Source organism: Notamacropus eugenii, chromosome 4 (genome assembly GCF_028372415.1).
Source record: "Notamacropus eugenii isolate mMacEug1 chromosome 4, mMacEug1.pri_v2, whole genome shotgun sequence".
NCBI classification, from domain to species: Eukaryota; Metazoa; Chordata; class Mammalia; order Diprotodontia; family Macropodidae; genus Notamacropus; species Notamacropus eugenii.
The window spans coordinates 340409818-340430862 of record NC_092875.1 but is presented as its reverse complement, the minus strand read 5'-3'; the positions used below and the strand labels follow the sequence as shown (position 1 = coordinate 340430862).

Genomic DNA, 21045 nt, shown 5'->3' with positions numbered 1-21045 from the left:
GGGGAGGCGGAAATGACCCCCGACCTCCCCTCTCAGCCCGCATTTAATCATTTCATGGGTATCGTGGTGGTTATCAGACCGAGGTGTGTGGGTGTGTGTGGAGGGGGGGTCCCTGTGCCCCAGGAGTGGAGGTGACCCTCGAGGGAGGGGCGTGACCTTGGAAGAAGCAGCAGGAAAAGCAGGGTACCCGAATTGGATTTTGGAGGGTTACCGAGGAAGACACCGAGTGTCCCGCGGAGGTTGTCTCCTGAGGCTGGAAGTGGGGGCTCCCGTGATGAGCCCAGGCCCGTGTCCCTTCCCACCCCCGTGACCTGGGGTGAGGGGAGGTGCAGGTGCGGAGTGAGGATGCTGCGCTGCCGATCACCGCAGGGGGCCGGGGGGGGGGCAGGGGACGGGGCTTTAGGCTGCCTCAGATGGTCCTTCAGTGAGGGTGGGCAGCGGTCTGGCTAGTGGTAGCAGTGACCCCAGAGCAGGAGTTCTTCAGCTTTATTGTGTGCCACGGACCCCATTGTCTGACTGGTGAAGCTCTTCACAGAATATTTTTAAATGAACAAAATGAGATACATAAAATTATAAAGAAAGTTAATTAAATGAATATGTGTATTACATCTTACATTTCTAATAATATGTAATCATATAATAAGGTAATATATCACATGTATTATTATAGTTGTTCTATCCGTGTATGTACACAAAACAACAAAAAAACCAAATAAGTTTATGGACCTCACATTAAGGAACTCTGCCCTACACTATGTTTCTGGAAAAGTAGAGCATTATGGATATGGGAATTGGACCACTGGATTTATGCTGACCAAGCTAGTTTTCCTAGATCATCTCCTTAAGGTTAAGTGCTAACTATTGGCAGGTACAAGGTCTGAACCTAACCATGGTGCCCTAAATATAGTCTAACCATACAGAGTCATGTATTCAGTTCTTTTTCTCAACCTTAATGTAGAGTGCTGATTTCCCTTTTAATGATAAAGAGCTGGTATTATATAGTGATGATGTAGTCCTTTAGAAATACGCAGGTAAAAGAAAACAGTTTGATTCAGTTTAGGAAAATAAGTGGCCATAAATCACCTCAAGACAGGCGGTGATGATTACATATATAGATCATTTGGTTGCGCATTTGCCTGGTATATTGTTGGTTACACAATAACAGCTTATGGCTTGTCAATCATCCAGAGTTTTCATAATTGAGCTTTGGAAAGAAACGCACACAAAAAAACCCTTTCTAGTAAAATACCAAAATTCTAGAAGTTTTTTCACAGTGGATACTTTAAATACTTCCATTAACCCAGTTAAAAAAATTGGAATTGAAGTTTTCCTAACCCCAGACAGCATCATGTTTTATGCTTTTGGCCTTCTGTGGCTGTCAGCTTTCCTTGCCCCACCTCCCCCTTTTTTCTTGCTACACAATACAATTTAGCTGTGGTATGTTGTACAAGAGCCTTACATACCTAATATGTCAGCAATGTGAGATATGACATGATGTCATCTTAGGAGTCAGGCTTCAGACTGAAAAGGAACCCAGCAGCAGTGAAATGCTTTCTTACTAGGTAGTTCATAGTAAGGGCAGATGTTAGCAGTTGATTGCTAAAATGTACTTGCTTTGTTTTTATCAGGCATATTAAGTGTTAACTTTAAAGAGCTTGGTCAAAACTTAGAAATTGATTTTGCCTTGCTGTTTTAAAAAATTTAGATAACACAAAAGGAGTGTATGTGAGTGATTGTATATTAAGGAGGCAGCATGGTACACTAGTAAGAGCAATGGCTTAGGTGCCAGAGGACCTGGGTTTTTATCCCATTTCATGTTTAATACCAGTGTGACCATGGGCTAATCATTTAACCTCTTTGGGCCTCAGTTTCTTCACTTATAAAATGACAGAGTTAGACTAGGTAGCTTATGAGATTTCATTCTAGATTTATGATCTTAGTTCTGGAAAAGCAGAACATGATCAATTATGACTGTATGCATACTCATTAATCTGCTGAAAATTTACACGAATCATTATGAAAGGTAAGAAATTCTAGATGGTACTGGAAGTGGAATCCCTGGGGCTGTTATACTGTGAGAGGAGCTCTGTGTCATAATCTTCAGAATATGGATAGAACTAGACTTACTCTCCAGAAATTCTTTTAAAATTCCCATTTTTGCTTTGTTGTACTTCCAGAAGCAAAACAGTAATTAAGCATCTACATAGAGGCTTTATGATCTGGTAATTGTTTGCACAGCCTCAAAGTTTGAATAAGATCTAGTTCCTTGTCCTCACATAGTTTACAGTCTTGTAGGTGGGGCAAAGATAGCTAACTATAAGAAACAATACTACATTTTATGTATTTAAAGAGTTACACAGTGATGGCAAAGTCTTGGGGTAAGATCATTTCCTGGAAGATGGTAGTTATTAGAGAAGTTTTTCTAGAGATTTTTAGAGATGATGTTTGAGTAGAATTTTAAAGGGAAGAAAAAGATAATTTCACAGATGAGGAGAAGGAAAGAAGGGCAATCTAGTTGGTGCTATATATATATATATAAAATGCTGATCTTGGAGTCAGGAAGATAGTGCAATGTAAAAAGGTTATTTAGTTTTGGATAACATGGGAAGAATTTCTAGTCACTTGTAGAAGATTTTTGTATATCATGTTGATTCTTTTTCTTTAGCACACTGTTGTAATCTTGACCTTCCTGAATTTCTTTTTTGGAAATTCAAAAAATTTTTGGCTCTAAATTCCTTTGGGTTTTAAAATAGCAGAACTTCTTGACATATTTCATGTAGTTGGATAGACATTGCCTGTTTCTGCATTATTTACTTGCCCTCCAATACTCTACTTCACAGCTGAAGACCATTTTGAAATTGGGGGGGCGGTTTGCCTAATATAACTTTCCAAGTGTTTCTAAACATGAAAAAATCAAAACATGTAGCACTTGCTTAACTCCTTATTCAGATATGGAAAGTGACCCCTTTAATTGAAAAGCCAGGGCAAAACCTAAAAATAGATTTCATAGTGTAACTTTTCTCATAAATTTTCAGTGATAGTAATACAAGAAGGTGAGATTAGAGAAGTAGTGATATGCCAAACAGCCTTCAAAGCATTTATTTATTTATTTATTTATTTTTCATTTTTTTTTTATTTTTTTAATGTTTAACAATCACTGCCATACAATTGAGATTTTATCCCCACCACCTACCCCCCACTACCCCCCTCCCTCCCCACGACTGCATACAATTCTGTATAGATTCTACATATACTTTCCTATTGAGTATATTTTCACTATAGTCATGCTATGTAGTCAGACTAAGATAAATGAAAGAAATCATATAACAAATCAAAACATGATACACAAACACATACACATACACAAACATGATCTGCTACATTTTGGGAGTGACTTCCATATTTCTTTCTCTGAGTGTGGAAGGCTCAAAGCATTTTTACAAAGCAATTTAGATGACAGCTATGTCTATACAAAGAAAGATCCATTTTCTTAGAAATCTCAATTTTACTAAAGCACTCAATTCAGTTTTCTGAATAGCTTATTTTCTAGTCCTTTGAAAAGCTAGTTATACATTTCAAGGTTAAAGGAAATTGTAAATTATGTCAGAAACATGGGCCAAGAGTAGTATTTGGATTATTTATTTTTCCCCTTAATGCTCTCATGTACAGTTTCTGATGAGGAGCATGCAGTGCTACATATTTCAGGTATGATTTCTTTATATGAATACAGTAGAACTGGGGAGTGGGGTGGGGCTTATTTTGGGGGAAAAAACTTTTTCAGCTGCAGTTAAATGAGCTAGTAAGTACTGATTAAGCTACCACTGTGTGTTGTGTCCTGTCATTCCTACCCTAATGGAGCTTACATTTTATTGGGGTCATACAATATAATTTCGTATTAGCATATACAAGATAGAGGCAAAATCTGTAGTGATTGGGATGAGATGATACTAACAGTTTAATAAATCAAGAAAGACCTCTTGGAGTCCAGTTGACTGAACCAAAGCAGAGCATCAGAACCTAAACTTCACTTCTTCTGAACAGCTGCTCTGGGATTAGTTGATGTTCTTTTTATTTCCATGAGCACTTTCTCTTTTGTTGATTGATCTGTTTAGAAATCTAGTCAGCTAGCATTTATTAAGTGCCTACTCTATGGGACATACACTGTGTTAAGTGCTGGGGATACAAAAAAGAAGGCAAAAAATACTATTTCTTCTCAAGGAGCTCACACACTAATAGGGAGGTAATATGTAAACAACTATATGCAAACAAGGTATATACAGGATCAATTGGGAGTTTTCTCAGAGGGACAGTGCTAACATTAAGGAGGATTATTAAAGACTCTTACAGAAGGGAGATTTTAACTGAGACTTCAAGAAAGCTAGTGAAACCAAGAGGCAAAAATAAGGAGGGAGAGAATTCCAGGCATGGGGGACAGTCAGTGAAACTGTCCAGAGTTGGGAAAATAGTAGGGGTAGGGAAGGAAATAAGCATTTACATAATGCTTATTTGGCACTATGCCAAGTGCTTTACAAATATTATCTCATTTGATCCTGTGAGTCCTGTGAGATAAGTACTATTAGAATTTTCATGTCACAGTTGAGGAAACTGAGGTAGAAGGTTAAATGACTTCCCCAGGATCACATAACTAGTAGGTTTCTGAGGCTGGATTTGAACTCAAGTATTCCAGACTAGGCCCAGCACTCTATTCACAGTGCCACCTTGCTGTTTTTTTGTGTGAAGAAAAGCATGGAGGCCAGTGTCAGTGGATTGTAGAGGAAGTAGAGGGGAATAAGGTGCAAGAAGATTGAAAAGGTAGGAAAGATTTTGAAAGTTGGACAGAGGATTATGTTTTTCATCTTAGAAGTAATTGAGAATCATTGGAGTTTGTCACATAGAGGGATGATATGGTTAGGTCTGCATTTAGGAAGCTGAGTAGAGAATGGATTGGAGTGGGCAGACAATTGAGGCAGGAAAACCAACTTGCAGACTGTTGTAGTAGTCCAGGTTGAAAGTGATGAGATCCTCTACCAGGGTAGTGACTACCTCAGAGGAGAGAAGGGGGAAGATACAAGCCAGACACAAGGTGGGAATGACAAGATTTTACCTCTTATATGATATGGGGGGGGGGGGGGGGCGCAGAATGAGTGTTAGGACCTCGGTTTTAAGCCTTGGTGTGTGAGAGGATGGAAGTATCCTAGACAATAATGGAGAAGTTAGGAAGGAGGAGGATTTGGGTGAAAATGTAAAATTTCTAGAGGAAAATTTCTTCCTGCTTAAGAAGGTAAAGTAACCTTACAGCTTATTAGTTATTAGTTGGAGGTAGGGTGTTTACTACTAATGTGAATAATAGAAATAATTCACATGTGTTATCCATGTCAGAATGTTAGTTACTTGAGTTCAATTGAATCATGGCAATATTTTAAAAAAAAATTTAAAAATACATTAAAGCATATATTTGCTAGGTTACCTGATAGTGTAGGAAAAGCACTGACGTTAGAATCACAGGCCCAAGGTTCAAATCCTGTCTCACTTACTACTTGTGTCACTTTAGGTTAGTCATTTAACTTCCATGGGCCTCAGTTTCATCATCTCTAAAGAGGGGAGGTTAGACCCCTTCTAAGTTTAAGTCAACACCCTTATAACAATGCTTTTCATTTAATTGATAACTGTTCTAATAGAAGCCTTGTTGATTTGAAATACAGGCTTATATATCTATCTTAAGGACTTTTAGGGAATTAACAAAATTTGATGTTAGTGGTTATCTTTTACCTGCAGGGTTCTCATTTTAGTTCACATCAGATAAAAGATGTTAAGGAAAATGTTTTTAGAATGGGAATCTTAGTACTAGAGAATACTGTCTTCTGAAATTGTGTTTGAATTTTTGCAGCAGGAAATAGTAGAGTGAAACACAAGTCAAAAATTTCCAAAGCTGGTGTTAAACTAAAGGCTTCCAAGGCATCTGATACTTCTGTCGCTGTGGATCCTTTCAAAGGTGCAGGAGACTCGGCACACAAAGAGGTTAGTAGAATTTCTTGTTTTTACTTAGCATTTTAGGCCTAGAAAAAGGTACGTAGGGCTGCCCCGTGGCTGGAGTCATGCAGCTAAATGAACCTTTGAGAGTTCAATGAAGCTGCCTTGTATGGGTGGATGACAGGCCATAGGGAATGCTACTTTGTCAGGTCTCTCTTCGTAGTCAAATAGGAAATTGTCTGCTCGTATTCTTTAACGTATACAGGAAAACATTCTAAGACCTCCTTCAAAGTACATTGCATTTTTGGATGTATATTGTCCTAGATTTGGGGGATGTGGGTATTTGTAGTTTATGTAAGAATTGTAATATGTATGACTATCAATCATCATTGCTGCATTATGAGATTTGAAGACTAGGCTCAGGAGACTCTTAAATCTCATTTGCTGTATGTTGTAAAGGCAGCATGGGATAGTGAATAGAATGTTGGTCCAGGAATCAGGAAGATCTGGGTTCACATCTTACCATATACCTATATTTGTTGAAGATCTCTGAGATTACTGTGGGCTAAGTTATAATATATACAAGAACTTAAGTTTTAATTTGTGTGCATTAAAATCTCTGGAGAAGGGAGCCAAGATGGCAGAATAGAAATAGGGACCTGCTAGAGCTCTCCCTGCAAACCCCTCAAAAAAACCTGTAAAAAATGACTAAAAAAACTGTAGAACAGAAGTCACAAAATGATGAATTGAAGCAAATTTCCAGCCCAAGACAGTCTGGGGAGTCTACGGGAAGGGTCTGTTGCATTGAACTGGAAGCAGATCGCAGTTTGGCATGGGCAGTGTTGGCACAGATGGACCTGGAGCAGGCCTTAGAGGACTGAATTGCAGGTGACTCTTGTGGTTTCTGGACTTCTCAACCCACAAACACCAAAGACAACTTTGACGGTTAGTGGGAAGAGTCTCTCACTTGACTGAGAAGGGAGCGTGGTCCTGGCCCAGCCTTAGGGTGCCAGCAGCCACTGCTGAAGCTGCAGCTGCTTCTGGAGCACTCCACTTAACAAAGAGCTCAGATGTCAAGTAATTGACTGGGAAGATGAGCAAATGGGGAAGGGGGTGGGGGGAGAAATAGATTCTTACTTTCTTAGTGAAGAGGTATTTTCTTACATCATCAGTGACAAGGAAGATCAAAACATACAACCAGAAGAAGACAGCAAAGCCATAGTTTCTGCATCCAAAGCTTCCAAGGAAAATATGAATTGGTCTTAGGCTGTAGAAGAGCTCAAAAAAGAATTTTGAAAATCAAGTAAGAGAAGTAGAGGAAAAATTAGAAAGAGAAATGAGAATGATGCAACAAAATCATGAAAAATGAGTCAGGCTGTTTTGTTCGTTCTTCCTTTTGAAGAAGACCATGACATCAGAGAAATAATAACATAACTTGCACTTAACATAATAACATAATAACATAACTTACACCTTACTAAAGGAAACCCAAAAAAATGATGAAGAAAATAACACCTTTAGAATTAGACTAACCCAAATGGCAAAAGATGTCCAAAAAGCCAAAGAGGAGGAGAATGCCTTCAAAAGCAGGATGGACCAAAAGAAAAAAGAGGTCCAAAAACTCACTGAAGAAATAATTCCTTAAAAATTAGAATGGAGCAAATGGAAGGTAATGACTTTATAAGAAATCAAGAAGTTATAAAACAAAACCAAAAGAATGAAAAAATAGAAGATAATGTGAAGTATCTCATTGGAAAAGCAACTGACCTGGAAAATGGATCCAAGAGAGATAATTTTAAAATTATTAGATGACCTGAAATCCATGATCAAAAAAAGAGCCTAGACATCATTTTACAAGAAATTATCAAGGAAAACTGCCCTGATATTCTAGAACCAGAGGGTAAAATAGAAGCGGAAAGAACCGATCACCTCCTGAAAGAGAACCCAAAAGGAAAACTCCTAGGAATATTGTAGCCAAATTTCAGAGTTCCCAGGTCAAGGAGAAAATATTACAAGCAGCCAGAAAGAAGCAATTCAAGTATTGTGGAAACACAATGAGGATAACACAGGATTTATTTAGCAACTTCTACAGTAAGGGATTAGAGGGTTTGAAATATGACATTCAAGAAGTTAAAGGAGATAGGATTAAAATGAAGACTCACCTACCCAGCAAAACTGACTATAATATAATACTTAAAGGGAAAAAATGGAATTTCAGTGAAATAGAGCATTCATGTTGAAAAGACCAGAGCTGAATAGAAAATATGACTTTAAAATACAAGAATCAAGAGACGCATGGAAAGGTAAACAGGAAAGAGAAATCTTAAGGGACTTATTATAGTTGGACTGTTCATGTTCCTATATGGAAAGATGACATTTGTAACTCATGAGACCTTTCTCAGTATTAGGATAGTTGGAGGGAATATATGAGTGTGTGTATGTATATGTATGTGTATATATATGCATATCTATATTTAGAGAGACAGAGAGATAGAGGGCACAGGGTGAGCTGAATATGAAGGGATGATATCAAAAAAATTAAAATTAAGTGTTGAGAGGAATGTAATTGGAGAAAGAGAAAGGGAGAGGTAGAATGTAGTAAATCATGTCACATAAAAGAGGCAAGAAAGAGCTTTTATAGTGGAGGGGAAGAAGGGGAAGGTAAGAGGGAATAAGTGAGCTTTCCTTACATCAGATTTGGCTTCAGGAGGGAATAATGTACATACTCATTTGGGTATAGAAGTTCATCTTACCCAACAACAAAGCAGGGGATGGGAAAAGGGCATAAGAGAGGGGGAAATAGAAGGGACGGTAGACTAGGGGAAGGGATAATCAGAAACAAACACTTTGATAGAGGGACAGGTCAAAGGAGAAAATAGAATAAATGGAGGACAGGACTGGATAGAAGGAAATATAGTTAGTCTTTCACAGCATGGCTATTATGGAAGTGTTTTGCATGACTACACATCTATAACCTATATCGAATTGCTTATCTTCTCAGTGAGGGTGGGGATGGGGGAAGGGAGAGAATGTGAAACTCAAAGACTTAAAAATGAATATTAAAAATTGTTTTTACATGCAACTAGAAAATGAGATGTATAGGCAGTGTAGTATAGAAATATATCTTGCCCTACAGGAAAATAGAAGGGAAGGGGTAAAGGGGGGGTGATAGAAGGGAAGGAAGATTGGAGGAAATGGTCATCAAAAGTAGAAGTTATCCTGGGGAGAGGAGAGAGATGGGGAGAAAATTTGAAATTCAAAAATTTGTGGAAGTGAATATTGAAAACTGAAAATAAATAAATTAAAAAAAAAATCTGCAGAAAAAAAACAGTTCAAACCGAGTTTTCAATCTTATTTTTCCTTTATAATGTACCTAAGCTAAAGATCTGCCCATTAGCAAGTAACAAATGTAAACACAAATAAAGCAAAAACATCTAGATTTTGTTAATGTGAATTTATAGGATTGTAGGATTTGAGACTGTAATGAGCCTTAGACGTGATCTAGTCTAACCATCCCTCCTCCCTACTTCTCCCTTGTCTTTGTAGTTGTTTGTTTTACAAATGAGGAAACCATAGCCTTGGGAGGTTACATTCTTCTGACCAAGGTCACATAGATAGTAAAAGGTCTGAGACTAAAATCTAGATCTTCTGACTCTGGAACCTAGTGTATTTTCTCTCTACTATGTCATTCTTTTTTTCAGCCCTTCTACCTGATTGGGGGGAGGGAGGAGGTCTGTGACATTCAGTGTTAGTGTTTCAAGGAACTATAATTTTATTGGTGTAGGAATTCCTTCAACCGGCTGAGATCATAAAACTTAGTGGGTAAGTCTTTATGGGCAGCTAGGTGGCACAGTGGGATAGATTGCCTGACCTGGACTCAGATAACGAAGACTCATCCTCCTGAGTTCAAATCTAGCCTCAGATACTTCTGTGTGACCCTGGGTAAGTCGTTTAACTTTGCCTCAGTTTCCTCATCTGTAAAATGAACTGGAGAAGGAAATGGCAAACCACTCCTGTATCTTTGCCAAGATCATTGCTCTAAGACAGTCAATTGCAGTGAAGATTCTGACTTGCTGTGGTAGAAAGAACTTCCTTACCTGGGAATTCTCTTCTGATAAAATCACAGGTTTAGTCCCTATCCACATTTTACATATGAGAAACTTGAATTAATCTTTTTATTAGTCTGTGATTGATTCACTATTTCATGCCTCACAAAAATTATTCTAAACTTTTTCTTCTTTTATTGACTCCTGCCCCACACCTCCTTCTCTTGGTTTCTCTCAGTTGAGAACCTTGCATTTTACTTTACTGAAAAATAGTAAAGTTGTTCGTTGTGAGCTCTCACATTCTTTTTACATTGAAATCTTTTAACATCATTTGCTCATCTTTCCTCCATTTATCCTGATTCTAAGGAAAAAGATGTCGTCTCCCTTTGCCACCATCAGCCTCTCAACATGTGCATTTAATTCTTCCCCCATTCTTCACTAGATACTGCTGTCTTCAGGCTCTCATCCCTTATGTCTCTTCCCTTTTCTGAGCCAAATTCCTTGAAAAAACTGTCTGTGCTGTTTGTTTCTACTTCCTCTTCTCCCACTCAGCTCTTTGCAGTCTGGCTAATGACCTCATCAACCAACTGAAATTGCTCTTTTCCCAGTTACCAGTGATCTCTTAATTGCCAGATATGATGGTCTTTTCTACAGTTGAGTCCTTCTGAAACTATCAATTTTTGACTCTTTTGGCTAGAGCGTGTACTGAACTAGAGGTAGATAGACCAGGTAGGAGTTTGTTGCAAGCATCTAGGTAAAAGCCAGAACTAGAGTAGGATCTGTGTGAGTGGAGACAAGGAAAATCAGAAGCAAGAAGTTTTGCAATTTATCCAGTATGTGAGGTAAAGGAGAGTAAAGAATCTAGGACAGAGGTTCCCAAGCTTATTTGGCCTACTGTCCCCTTTAAAAAAAATTACTCATCAGCCTCCTGGAAATCTACCTTCTTTTAAAAATCCTTCAACAGTTTTTTTAAAGTTTGTATCATTTCAAAAAAATTTTAAAAAATAACTCATCTTAAATTTAATAATTTATTGTAAATTCGTGGGTTTTTTCCTGCGTTGAAATTTTGATGACACCATATTGTGTCATGTAACTGTATACAATCATTACATGCACATATTCCTCTCAATGCATGCTGGACTTTCCAATAATGCTTGACATGCTTACCTACCAACAGTTGCTTGTTAAGCCCTGTTGGCAGACTTGACCCCTGATTGGTTATAACTTGCATTTTATGTGTTTATTTGGAAAAATAATGTAACTGCTATGACTTTAACTCTGTTACACAATAAATGGCTTTTCAAAATTTTCTTCTCTTCTCTCCTTATGCTTCTACAGCTCCTTATTTTTATTCAATGTCCCCTAATTGCACCCGAGGCTACTACTGACCCTTGGATTTTGTGCTGTCCAGGGGACAGTATTGTCCACTTTGGGAACCTATGGGAATGTTGTCACACATGAATGCTGATGGGTAGAAATAGGGAAATTGGGAAGGAAGGAGGAAAGAAAAGAAGTCCAGTTTTGGACATGTTTACTTTAGATGTCTTTAGGATATTCACACAAAAGGTGATTTGTAATGTGGAAGTGAAGGTCAGGGGAGAGGTGAGGGCTACGTAGGTAGATCTTGTTCAGTACATTGTCTATGCAGTAGCCAAAAAGAATCTGACTCTGTTACAACTCCCTGTTTAATTTAGGATAAAGTACAAATTCCTTTGTTTAGCTTTTAAAGCCTTATACAACTAGACTCCATCTCATTTTACCAACTTGAATGGTACTCCCCCTCCTCTACTCTTTGATATATAAACCTATCTTCTCCCTGTTCTTCACACACAACTCCCATTTCCTCGCTGTCCCCCAGGCCTGGAATGAATCTCTAATTTAGAGAGTCTCACTTTTCCTTTAAGATAAATTTCATTTACTGTCTTCTATGTTGTCTTTCATTCTTCTCCCAACTACAGTTCCCTCTCTCCCAAAGTGCTTTGTCTATATTTATATTTACTTTCTACTCTATATGGGTATATATGTATATGTGCATGTACATATACACATATGTATATTATATATACAATATATGAATATATTTATTTTTAAAAATGTATTTTTTGTTTCCCCCTATAGAACATAAGTTTATGATTAGGGATTGTTTGATTTTTTTGTACTTGTATTCTCAGTACCTAGCACATAGTACATGCTTAATAAACATTTGTTGCTTAATCACTTGATTAGTGTGGTAGCAAAGGAATAGAAAGAAGGAGACACTTTGGAGAGAGACTTTGCAGGTAAAATCGGGAAGATTCAACAACTAATTTGCATCTGAGAAAAGAGAAGTCTTTAGAAATCATTTAATTTTATTGATGATGAAACTAGGAGAGGGAAGGAGACAGCATTAACATTTTTAGCAGTGACCATTGGGTGAATGGTGTGCCATCGAGAGAAGCAGGAAAATTAGAAGGACGATTTGGAGAAAACATAAATTTGCTTTTCAGTTTGTAGAGAATTTTCTTTATCCCTATAGTATAATCTTGAACTGCTTGAGCAGTAGTGCTTGTCTCATGCTACTTTCACTATTTAATACTTTTTATTATAACTGTGGTTTCTTGAAGTCTGGGACATATGTTTTGCTTCTTTATATCTACTATCTCTAGCACAGAGCCTTGTAAACAGGTACTTATTAGATACTTGTTTATGATGGTGATTATATTGTCTAATATTGGCCTAAACTGCTGATGTTGAGTATAAAACAAAATACAGGGCATTTATAACTCCTTATCATAAGGTCAAGTTTGATTTATCACAAAACGGAAGGTAACTCTTGCATATATTTTTTGTTACTTTAAACGTTGGTCTCATAGGGTAGTGTTTAGGTTATTGCTGAACATTTGTTGTAATACATGTTAAAACTTGTCTTTTTTCCCAAAATTGCTCTTAAATTTGAGAACCAGTCTTATCTTTGCTTGACTAGACTAGGCGCTTGTCCCAGGATTTTATTACTTTTCAGTTCTGGGAATATACTATTCTCTAGCTCAGGAAAGAAAACTTATTTTGATTTGTTCTCCCTCTCTCTGCTGGTAGTATTCTCTGAAAGTCACATATACGTACATATATACGTAGGTAAATGTATATATACTTATGTATGTATGTATGCATATATATGTGTGTGTGTATATATGTGTGTGTGTGTATATATATATATATACTTTAAATCACTCTCCTAGTATACTTATTCAGTATTCAAGAAACCTGTGTCTTGGTCTGTGTGCATGTTCCTTTCACTTGATGCATATCCCATCACCATATACATGTATGCTTTATTCATGAGTTCTTGTGGATGAAAAAATTGACTGATGGCCAGACCCTGTAGAGATAAGCTTCTCTGTACTTCAGGAAACCTACATCCCATTGTAGGACCCAGATTTGAAGTTTTCTAGCTTAGTTCTACAAATTTGAAAACTTGCTGTTAACTGGTTACCTTCATGATGCATGAAGAGAAGGACAGTAGTAGAAGCTGTCAGTGTCCATTGGATTTAAAAATTGTCAGAAATGCTATAGTTGCACAAATCTAGAAGCTTCCATCAAAATTGTGAGTGACCTCATTAGCTTACTTAATATTTCATATTTATTTAAGGTTCAATTTCTATTAATTATCTTTCCCTGCTTTTTATAAAAATCCTCTTCCTTTCAGGTCTGGAAGGCCTGTTACCAACAACAAAGCCAGACCCAGGCTTTGTTTGCAGTGAAAGCCCTGAGTGATGGAACCCTAGAATCCTGGTGTCATAGAATGTTAGAGCTGGGGGATCTCCTACACCTTGTTCACCACCCTTATTTTGCAGCTAAAGAAACCGAGGCTCAAAGAGGTGAATTGATGGGGATGACTAGAAGTGATCAAAATGAAACATTGTACTATATGTAGTGATTCAGAGCACAATAAAAAGGTCTAACTTTTTAGGGAAGGTATTATCCCTCTCATTGGATAGAGAAGGAACCTACGATATTGTGCAATGAAGTGACTTGTCAGGTCAGGCAACTCTGTAAATCAGTGGCAGAACTGATAACAAAACTCTGGTCTTCTGATTGATTTTAATGTTCTTTAAACTCTACAACCTTGCTTTGACTTTCTTTATGTGAAATAGTTATGCTTTATTTTGATCTTAGGATGTGTTTGGTTTTGGATTCTTGTTGACAGCCTGCTATGATGAGTTTAAATGATATCCACTTAGCTGGATGTAGACATTTTTGAACACAGAACATTTTTCCATTATCTATGTGCTTGAGGAAAAACTGTCATAATCGCGCAATTTATCCTGAGATAAGCATTCTTTTTCCTTATTTCCTGCTTGCTTTAAGTGCCCCTAAAGTGGGAGATTACATTACATATTACATAATAGGATATATTACATAAGGAAATTGGTATACAGAAGTTCAGAATCTGATTAATTAGTTCAAATTTTAATTTTGAATTATTAACATTATAGAGAAAATAACAGTGCTTTTTTAATGTCTGAAAATATGAAAACAAAATTGATTGAGCAAAAGTTCCTTTAAACTGAAATGAAAATTTTAAGAATCTAGGGCAGATATCAGCAGAACAGATTATTCTAAGATTACTAAAAAGGGGACAGGATTATTGTATTTTTTCTAAGATAGAGGTCTTGTGATAAATACTATCATAGTTGCAGAATAGAGGGTTGAGGACAAAATCGTTTGTATAAGTTTGTTTCTTTTGGTCTATTTGTAAGCAAAACATACTTCTCTGTTTCTTGGTTTCTGTAGCCATATCTTTATTACAGTCAATATATATATGTGTGTGTGTATGTATGTCTACATACATGTATATAGTTGGTTGTGGTTCTTTGTTCTTGAAGAGGACCAAAATGACATCATCATGATAAAGTGAAGTTTCAGTGTGTATGACTGTGGCTGATCAAACCAATATGAGCTTGGAATTCTCTACCACAGAGTGGGCACAGATAGTCCGTGTAAACATTTGGGGTGGTTACTCCAAATTTTCATGTCCTATGTTTCCTTTGTGCTGTTTCAATTCTGCTTTGCTCATAGAACACAGCACCTTTTCTGATGTAGGCATGCCATGCTGAGTGGTCTTGTGTCAGTGTCTCCCTTGTTGTACAGTCAAATTCAAAATTCTTGAGAGAGAGCTTGAGAGTGTCCTTGTGTCACTTCTTCTGATAACCTTGTGATCTCCTGCCCCATATGAGTTCTCCATAAAATAGTCTTTTTAGCAAATGTACATTTTGCATTCTAACAGTGTGGCCAGCCCATTGGAGTTGTACTCTCTGAAGCAGAGTTTGAATGCTTGGCAGTTTAGTTCGATCAAGGACCTCAGTGTTTGGTACCTTATCCTGCCAGGTGATCTTCAGAATATTCCTAAGACAGTTCAAATGGAAGCAATTCAGTTTCCTGGTATGGTGCTGGTAGACTGTCCATGTTTTGCAGGCATACAACAATGAGATCAGTACTATGACTCTGTAGTCCAATACTACAGCACTACGGTAGTCAGTCTATTACATCTCTCTCAAACTTTTCTTTGGAGCCTCCCAAACACTGAGCTAGCTCTGGCAATATGTGGATCAACCTCATTGTCAATATGTACATCCCTGGAAAGTACACTACCAAGGTAAGTGAACTTATCCACAGCATTCTCCATTTGTTGTAACAGATGGTTCCACGATATGGATGGCATGGTGGTGGCTGATGGAGCACCTGTGTTTTCTTGGTGTTAGTTATTAGGCCAAAATTAGCACAGGCAGCAGAGAATTGATCCATACTTTGTTGCATCTCACCTTCAGAGGCTGCGTTGAGTGCACAATCATCTGCAAACAGAAAATCATGCCCCAACACTCCCTCCACTTTGGTCTTGGCTTGTAGCCTTTCAGATCGAAGAATTTGCCATCAGTATGGTAGTTGGCCTTGATGCCATGTTCATCTTCATTGAAAGCACTTGACAACATGACTGAAAACATCATGCATGGGAATAAGCACACAGTGCTTTTTCACTCCATTGGTGATTGGGAAGGCATGAGAGCATTGTCCACTCTCCAGAACCCAGGCAAACATGCCATCATGAAATTGACATACAATGCTGATGAACTTCTCTGGGCAATCAAATTGACATGATTTTCCATAAGCCCTCATGACTAACAGTGTCAGAGGCCTTGGTTGGATCTACAAATGTTGTGTACAGATCTCTGTTCTGTTCCTGCCATTTCTCCTGGAGTTGTTGGGCAGCAAACACCATGTTGACTGTTCCTTGGCCCTTTCTAAAGCCACACTGGCTCTCTGGTAGATGATCATCTTCCAGGTGAAGGATCAGCCTATTAAGGAGGACTCTAGAAGAAATTTTGCCAGCAATGACTAAGAGAAAGATCCCCCTGTGATTGTCACAGGACAGTCTATTCCCTTTACCTTTATAGAGATGAACAATGGAGGCATCCTTGAACTCCTGGGGTACAACCTCCTCTTGCCATATAACCTGGAAAATTTCAGTCAGCTTTTGTATGAGCAATGGTCCCCCTACCTTGTAAATCTCAGCTGGAATAGAATTAGCACCAGGTGCTTTGCCACATGAAAGGAGTCTAATGGCCCTCAAAACCTCTTCTTCAGTTGGAAGTTCAGCTAAGGAGGGATTGACTTCAGCCTGAGGTAAATGGTCAATGGCCTCAGCATTAATTGATGATGGTTTGTTGAGAATACTATGAAAGTGTTCAGCCCCTCTTTCTAGGATCATGGCCTCGTCACTAATCAATGTGGCTCTATCAGCATTGAGTAATTGTAATCCACCATAGTTTTTGGTCCATAAATAGCTTTCAGGGAATCATAAAATCTTTATATTGTTACTATGAGCATAAAACTGAATTTCATCTGCCTTGACTGAACCCAGAATCCTGTGTCTCTCTAGGCTTTGCTTGTACTTTACTTTTGATGGAATTAAATGTTGCTTTCTTAGAGATGGATGAACTATCCTGCTGGTAAATCCTGTGGAGTTCTTGCTTTTCATTTAGCAGCTTCTGGATTTCCCTATCATTTTCATCAAACCAGTCTTGGTATTTGCAAGTGTCTGACCCAGATGAGCAAATGCAGTACTGTACACCAGATCTCTGAAAGTTACCCACTCCTTTTCTGCTCCACTGTTGCCAACCGTGTGATGGCTCAGCTTTCCCTCCAAGTTAGCAACAAACTGTTCACACTCTAATTTGCTGACATTAATTCTTCTGGTAGTCATTTTGCCTTAGGGGTGGCACTTTTGATGAATGTGAATATTTAGCTTGGAAAGGATAAGTCTATGATCAGTCCAACATTCTGCACCTCACATTGCCTTGGTCACTCTCACATCTTGTCTGTCTCTTCTCCTTATAATCACATAGTCTCCTGGATGCCAATGTTTGCTGCATTCAGGGTGCATCCATGAAGTTCTATGGCTTTTAGGTAAATGGAAAACAGTGTTGATGATGAGAAGGTCATGTGATGCACAAGTCTTCAGCAGTAAATGACCATTGCTGTTGCTGTTTCCAACTCCATTCCCCCCTAGGACTCCCTGCCAAGTCTGGTAGTCTGAACCTACTCTAGCATTAAAGTCATCCAGAATTATAAGCTTGTCTTCTTTTGGCACATTGATGATAAGGGTCTCTGTTAAGTTCCCAAAAATCTTGTGCCTACATGAGATCTTTATTCCAGGCGCGAATGAGTGAGGTGGGAGCAAGGATGGTATGCACTCCATTTATTCTCAGGTAGATCAGAGTATATATAGGCATTCTACTTCCATTTTACTTCCATTCAAGCAAGAGGATTATAAATACCGTCTGCTATGTTTATGTGTTTGGCTGTTGTTATTCTTGCTCAAGATAATTGTGAAGGTCAGTAATTGTGTGGGGGTGGTCCATCACGTATATCATGCAAGGACATGGCATCTCAAAGAAATTTCTCCTGAGGGCATCATGACCCTGATAATCTGAGAGTTCTAGACCCCTTACAGGTCTCTAGGTCTTTATAAAATTTTTCTTCGACCTCATCAAAGTTTGTCAGGGTGGGAGTATAGGCACTGATGATGGTGGCATGGTGTTTTCCTGCAAGTGGCAATCACATTGTCATGAGTCTGTCATTTACTCCTTTTGGCAGGCCTACCAACTTGCTGACTAGATTAGTTTTGATTGCAAAACCTACACTATCACACCAAAGGTACTGGACCTCCCTGAACCTACACCCCATATGTATATATACATATATGTTTTTATATATATATGTGTATGTATGTATATGAGACTGAACATAAATGGTTTGGACATAAATGGTTTGATTATTTAGAATGAATTGACTGGTTATCAGACAATTTTTTGACTGTATTGATTGATTAGTTGAATGATCAGGTCATTAGGTAAAAAAACCTCAGACATTATCTAAGCATACCCGTTCTCATCCAGGTTCTTAAAAATCCTCTTCTCAGCTTAATTGTTATCAGATAGATGGGATTAAGGAGAAAAAAAGATGGGAAAATATTTAAAAAGCCAGTAATTGTTTTGAAATATTAGTAAGATTACAAGATTGTAGACTTATAGCTACAAAGGCGCTTGAAGATCATCTCCATATGAGGATAAAAAATCTCCCAGGGTCACATAGGTAGTAATTGGCAGAGTCAGAGTTTAAACTTAAATCCTCTGACTCCAAATCCACTGACCTTTTCATGATAACATTCTTTTCTTTCTGTTGTTTGTTGAAAATCCAGGGATTTCCTGAAAGGAAATAAATGGAAGTATAAGAGTAGAAGAGACTAGGTAAAGTTAATTTTAGTGTAATCAGTGAATGCTTTTGTATTTTTAAAAATTCATTTATCATTTGGCATACATGTGTATGTATATATATGTTATATGTATTAGCTCTTGGTATGATAGAACATTGGATTAAGAATAACTCATTTTGGGGGTGGAGCCAAGATGGCAGAGTAGAAAGACGCACATACACATAGCTCTGAACCCACAACCCATAGAACGGCTACAGGGAAGTAACTGACGGCGAATTCTGCACCCAGAGGCCACAGAATATTGGAGCTAGGGAGATTTCTGTTCCGGAGAGACCTGCAAACCTCTCGCGGGGGGTCCTTCGCGCTGTGGACTGGGCGCTGGGACTGGGAGCTGAGTGCAGCCCTGCCGCGGCCGCGGCACCGAGAGGAAAAGATCCGAGTGGGCTTCAGGGGCGGGATGTCCAGCGGCCACGCGGGTCCCTCCACCCACAGAGGGACCTGCAAACCTCTCGCAAAAGGTCCGTCGCGCTGCAGACGCGGAGCCCAGCCCAGACCTGCGGCAGCCGCGGCCGCGGCACCAAGAGATACAGATCCGAACAGGCTTCAGGGACGGGATCTCCAGCGGCCGCACAAGTCCCTCCACCCACAGGTGAAGGGGGTTGGTGAGAGAGTCTCTTTGGCAGGTTGAGAGGGGAGTGGGGTGCCCCCATAATTCAGGCCCCCCCGGGAGGTAGAAGCTGAGAGGCGGCTGCAGACAGGGGCTCCCCAAGCGGGTGGGAGCCTAGATCCATTGTGGAAGGTCTGTGCATAAACCCCCTGAGGGAACTGAGCCTGAGAGGTGGCCCTGCCCCGACCTCAGCACCTGAACTTAATTCTCACACTGAATAGCAGCCCTGCCCCCGCCAAAAGCCCTAAGGCTGGAAGCAGCATTTGAATCTCAGACCCCAAACGCTGGCTGGGAGGATCAGGAGGCGAGGTGGGTGTGAGGAGAATATTCAGAGGTCAAGTCACTGGCTGGGAAAATGCCCAGAAAAGGGGAAAGAAATAAGACTATAGAAGGCTACTTTCTTGGAGAACAGGCATTTCCTCCCTTCCTTTCTGATGAGGAAGAACAATGCTTACCATCAGGCAAAGACACAGAAATCAAGGCTTCTGTGTCCCAGCCCACCCAATGGGCTCAGGCCATGGAGGAGCTCAAAAAGAATTTTGAAAATCAAGTTAGAGAGGTAGAGGAAAAGCTGGGAAGAGAAATGAGAGACATGAAGTCAAAGCATAAACAGCAGATCAGCTCCCTGCTAAAGGAGACCCAAAAAAATGTTGAAGAAATTAACACCTTGAAAACTAGCCTAACTCAATTGGCAAAAGAGGTTCAAAAAGCCAATGAGGAGAAGAATGCTTTCAAAAGCAGAATTAGCCAAATGGAAAAGGAGATTCAAAAGCTCACTGAAGAAAATAGTTCTTTCAAAATTAGAATGGCACAGATGGAGGCTAATGACTTTATGCAAAACCAAGAAATCACAGAACAAAGACAGAAGAATGGAAAAATGGAAGATAATGTGAAATATCTCATTGGAAAAACAACAGACCTGGAAAATACATCCAGGAGAGACAATTTAAAAATTATGGGACTACCTGAAAGCCATGATCAAAAGAAGAGCCTAGACATCATCTTTCATGAAATTATCAAGGAAAACTGCCCTGAGATTCTAGAACCAGAGGGCAAAATAAATATTCAAGGAATCCACAGAACACCGCCTGAAAGAGATCCAAAAAGAGAAACTCCTAGGAACATTGTGGCCAAATTCCAGAGTTCCCAGGTCAAGGAGAAAATATTGCAAGCAGCTAGAAAGAAACAATTCAAGTATTGTGGAAATACAATCAGGATAACACAAGATCTAGCAGCCTCTACATTAAGGGATCGAAGGGCATGGAATAGGATATTCCAGAAGTCAAAGGAACTAGGACTAAAACCAAGAATCACCTACCCAGCAAAACTGAGTATAATACTTCAGGGGAAAAATTGGTCTTTCAATGAAATAGAGGATTTTCAAGTATTCTTGATGAAAGACCAGAGCTGAAAAGAAAACAAACACAGGAATGAAGAGAACCATGAAAAGGTGAACAGCAAAGAGAAGTCATAAGGGACTTACTAAAGCTGAACTGTTTACATCCCTACATGGAAAGACAATATTTGTAACTCTTGAAACATTTCAGTATCTGGGTAGTTGGTGGGATTACACACACACACATGCACACACGCACACATACATAGAGACAGTG

At 38.9% G+C, this 21045-nt stretch overlaps 2 protein-coding genes across 9 annotated transcripts in view; one reads left to right on the top strand and one right to left on the bottom strand.

Annotated features, from left to right (window-relative positions):
* Positions 1–439, bottom strand: part of TPGS2 (tubulin polyglutamylase complex subunit 2) — a 54926-nt gene extending 54487 nt beyond the window's left edge. Inside the window, exon 1 of the mRNA XM_072599352.1 lies at positions 212–439. The gene's annotated coding sequence lies outside the window, so the exon portion shown is untranslated. The remainder of the gene's footprint in view (positions 1–211) is intronic.
* The window catches only part of KIAA1328 (KIAA1328 ortholog), a 477491-nt gene that overhangs the window by 658 nt on the left and 455788 nt on the right, over positions 1–21045 (top strand). For 4 of the 8 annotated variants that reach the window (XM_072599338.1, XM_072599335.1, XM_072599341.1 and 1 more), the window contains exon 2: positions 5888–6018. In XM_072599338.1, coding sequence (XP_072455439.1) covers positions 5888–6018 — 131 coding nt within the window. Of the gene's footprint in view, positions 1–3669; positions 3706–5887; positions 6019–13784; positions 13871–15511; positions 15649–21045 lie in introns of those variants that run through there. The other 4 variants (XM_072599342.1, XM_072599337.1, XM_072599344.1 and 1 more) reach the window with 4 other exon arrangements.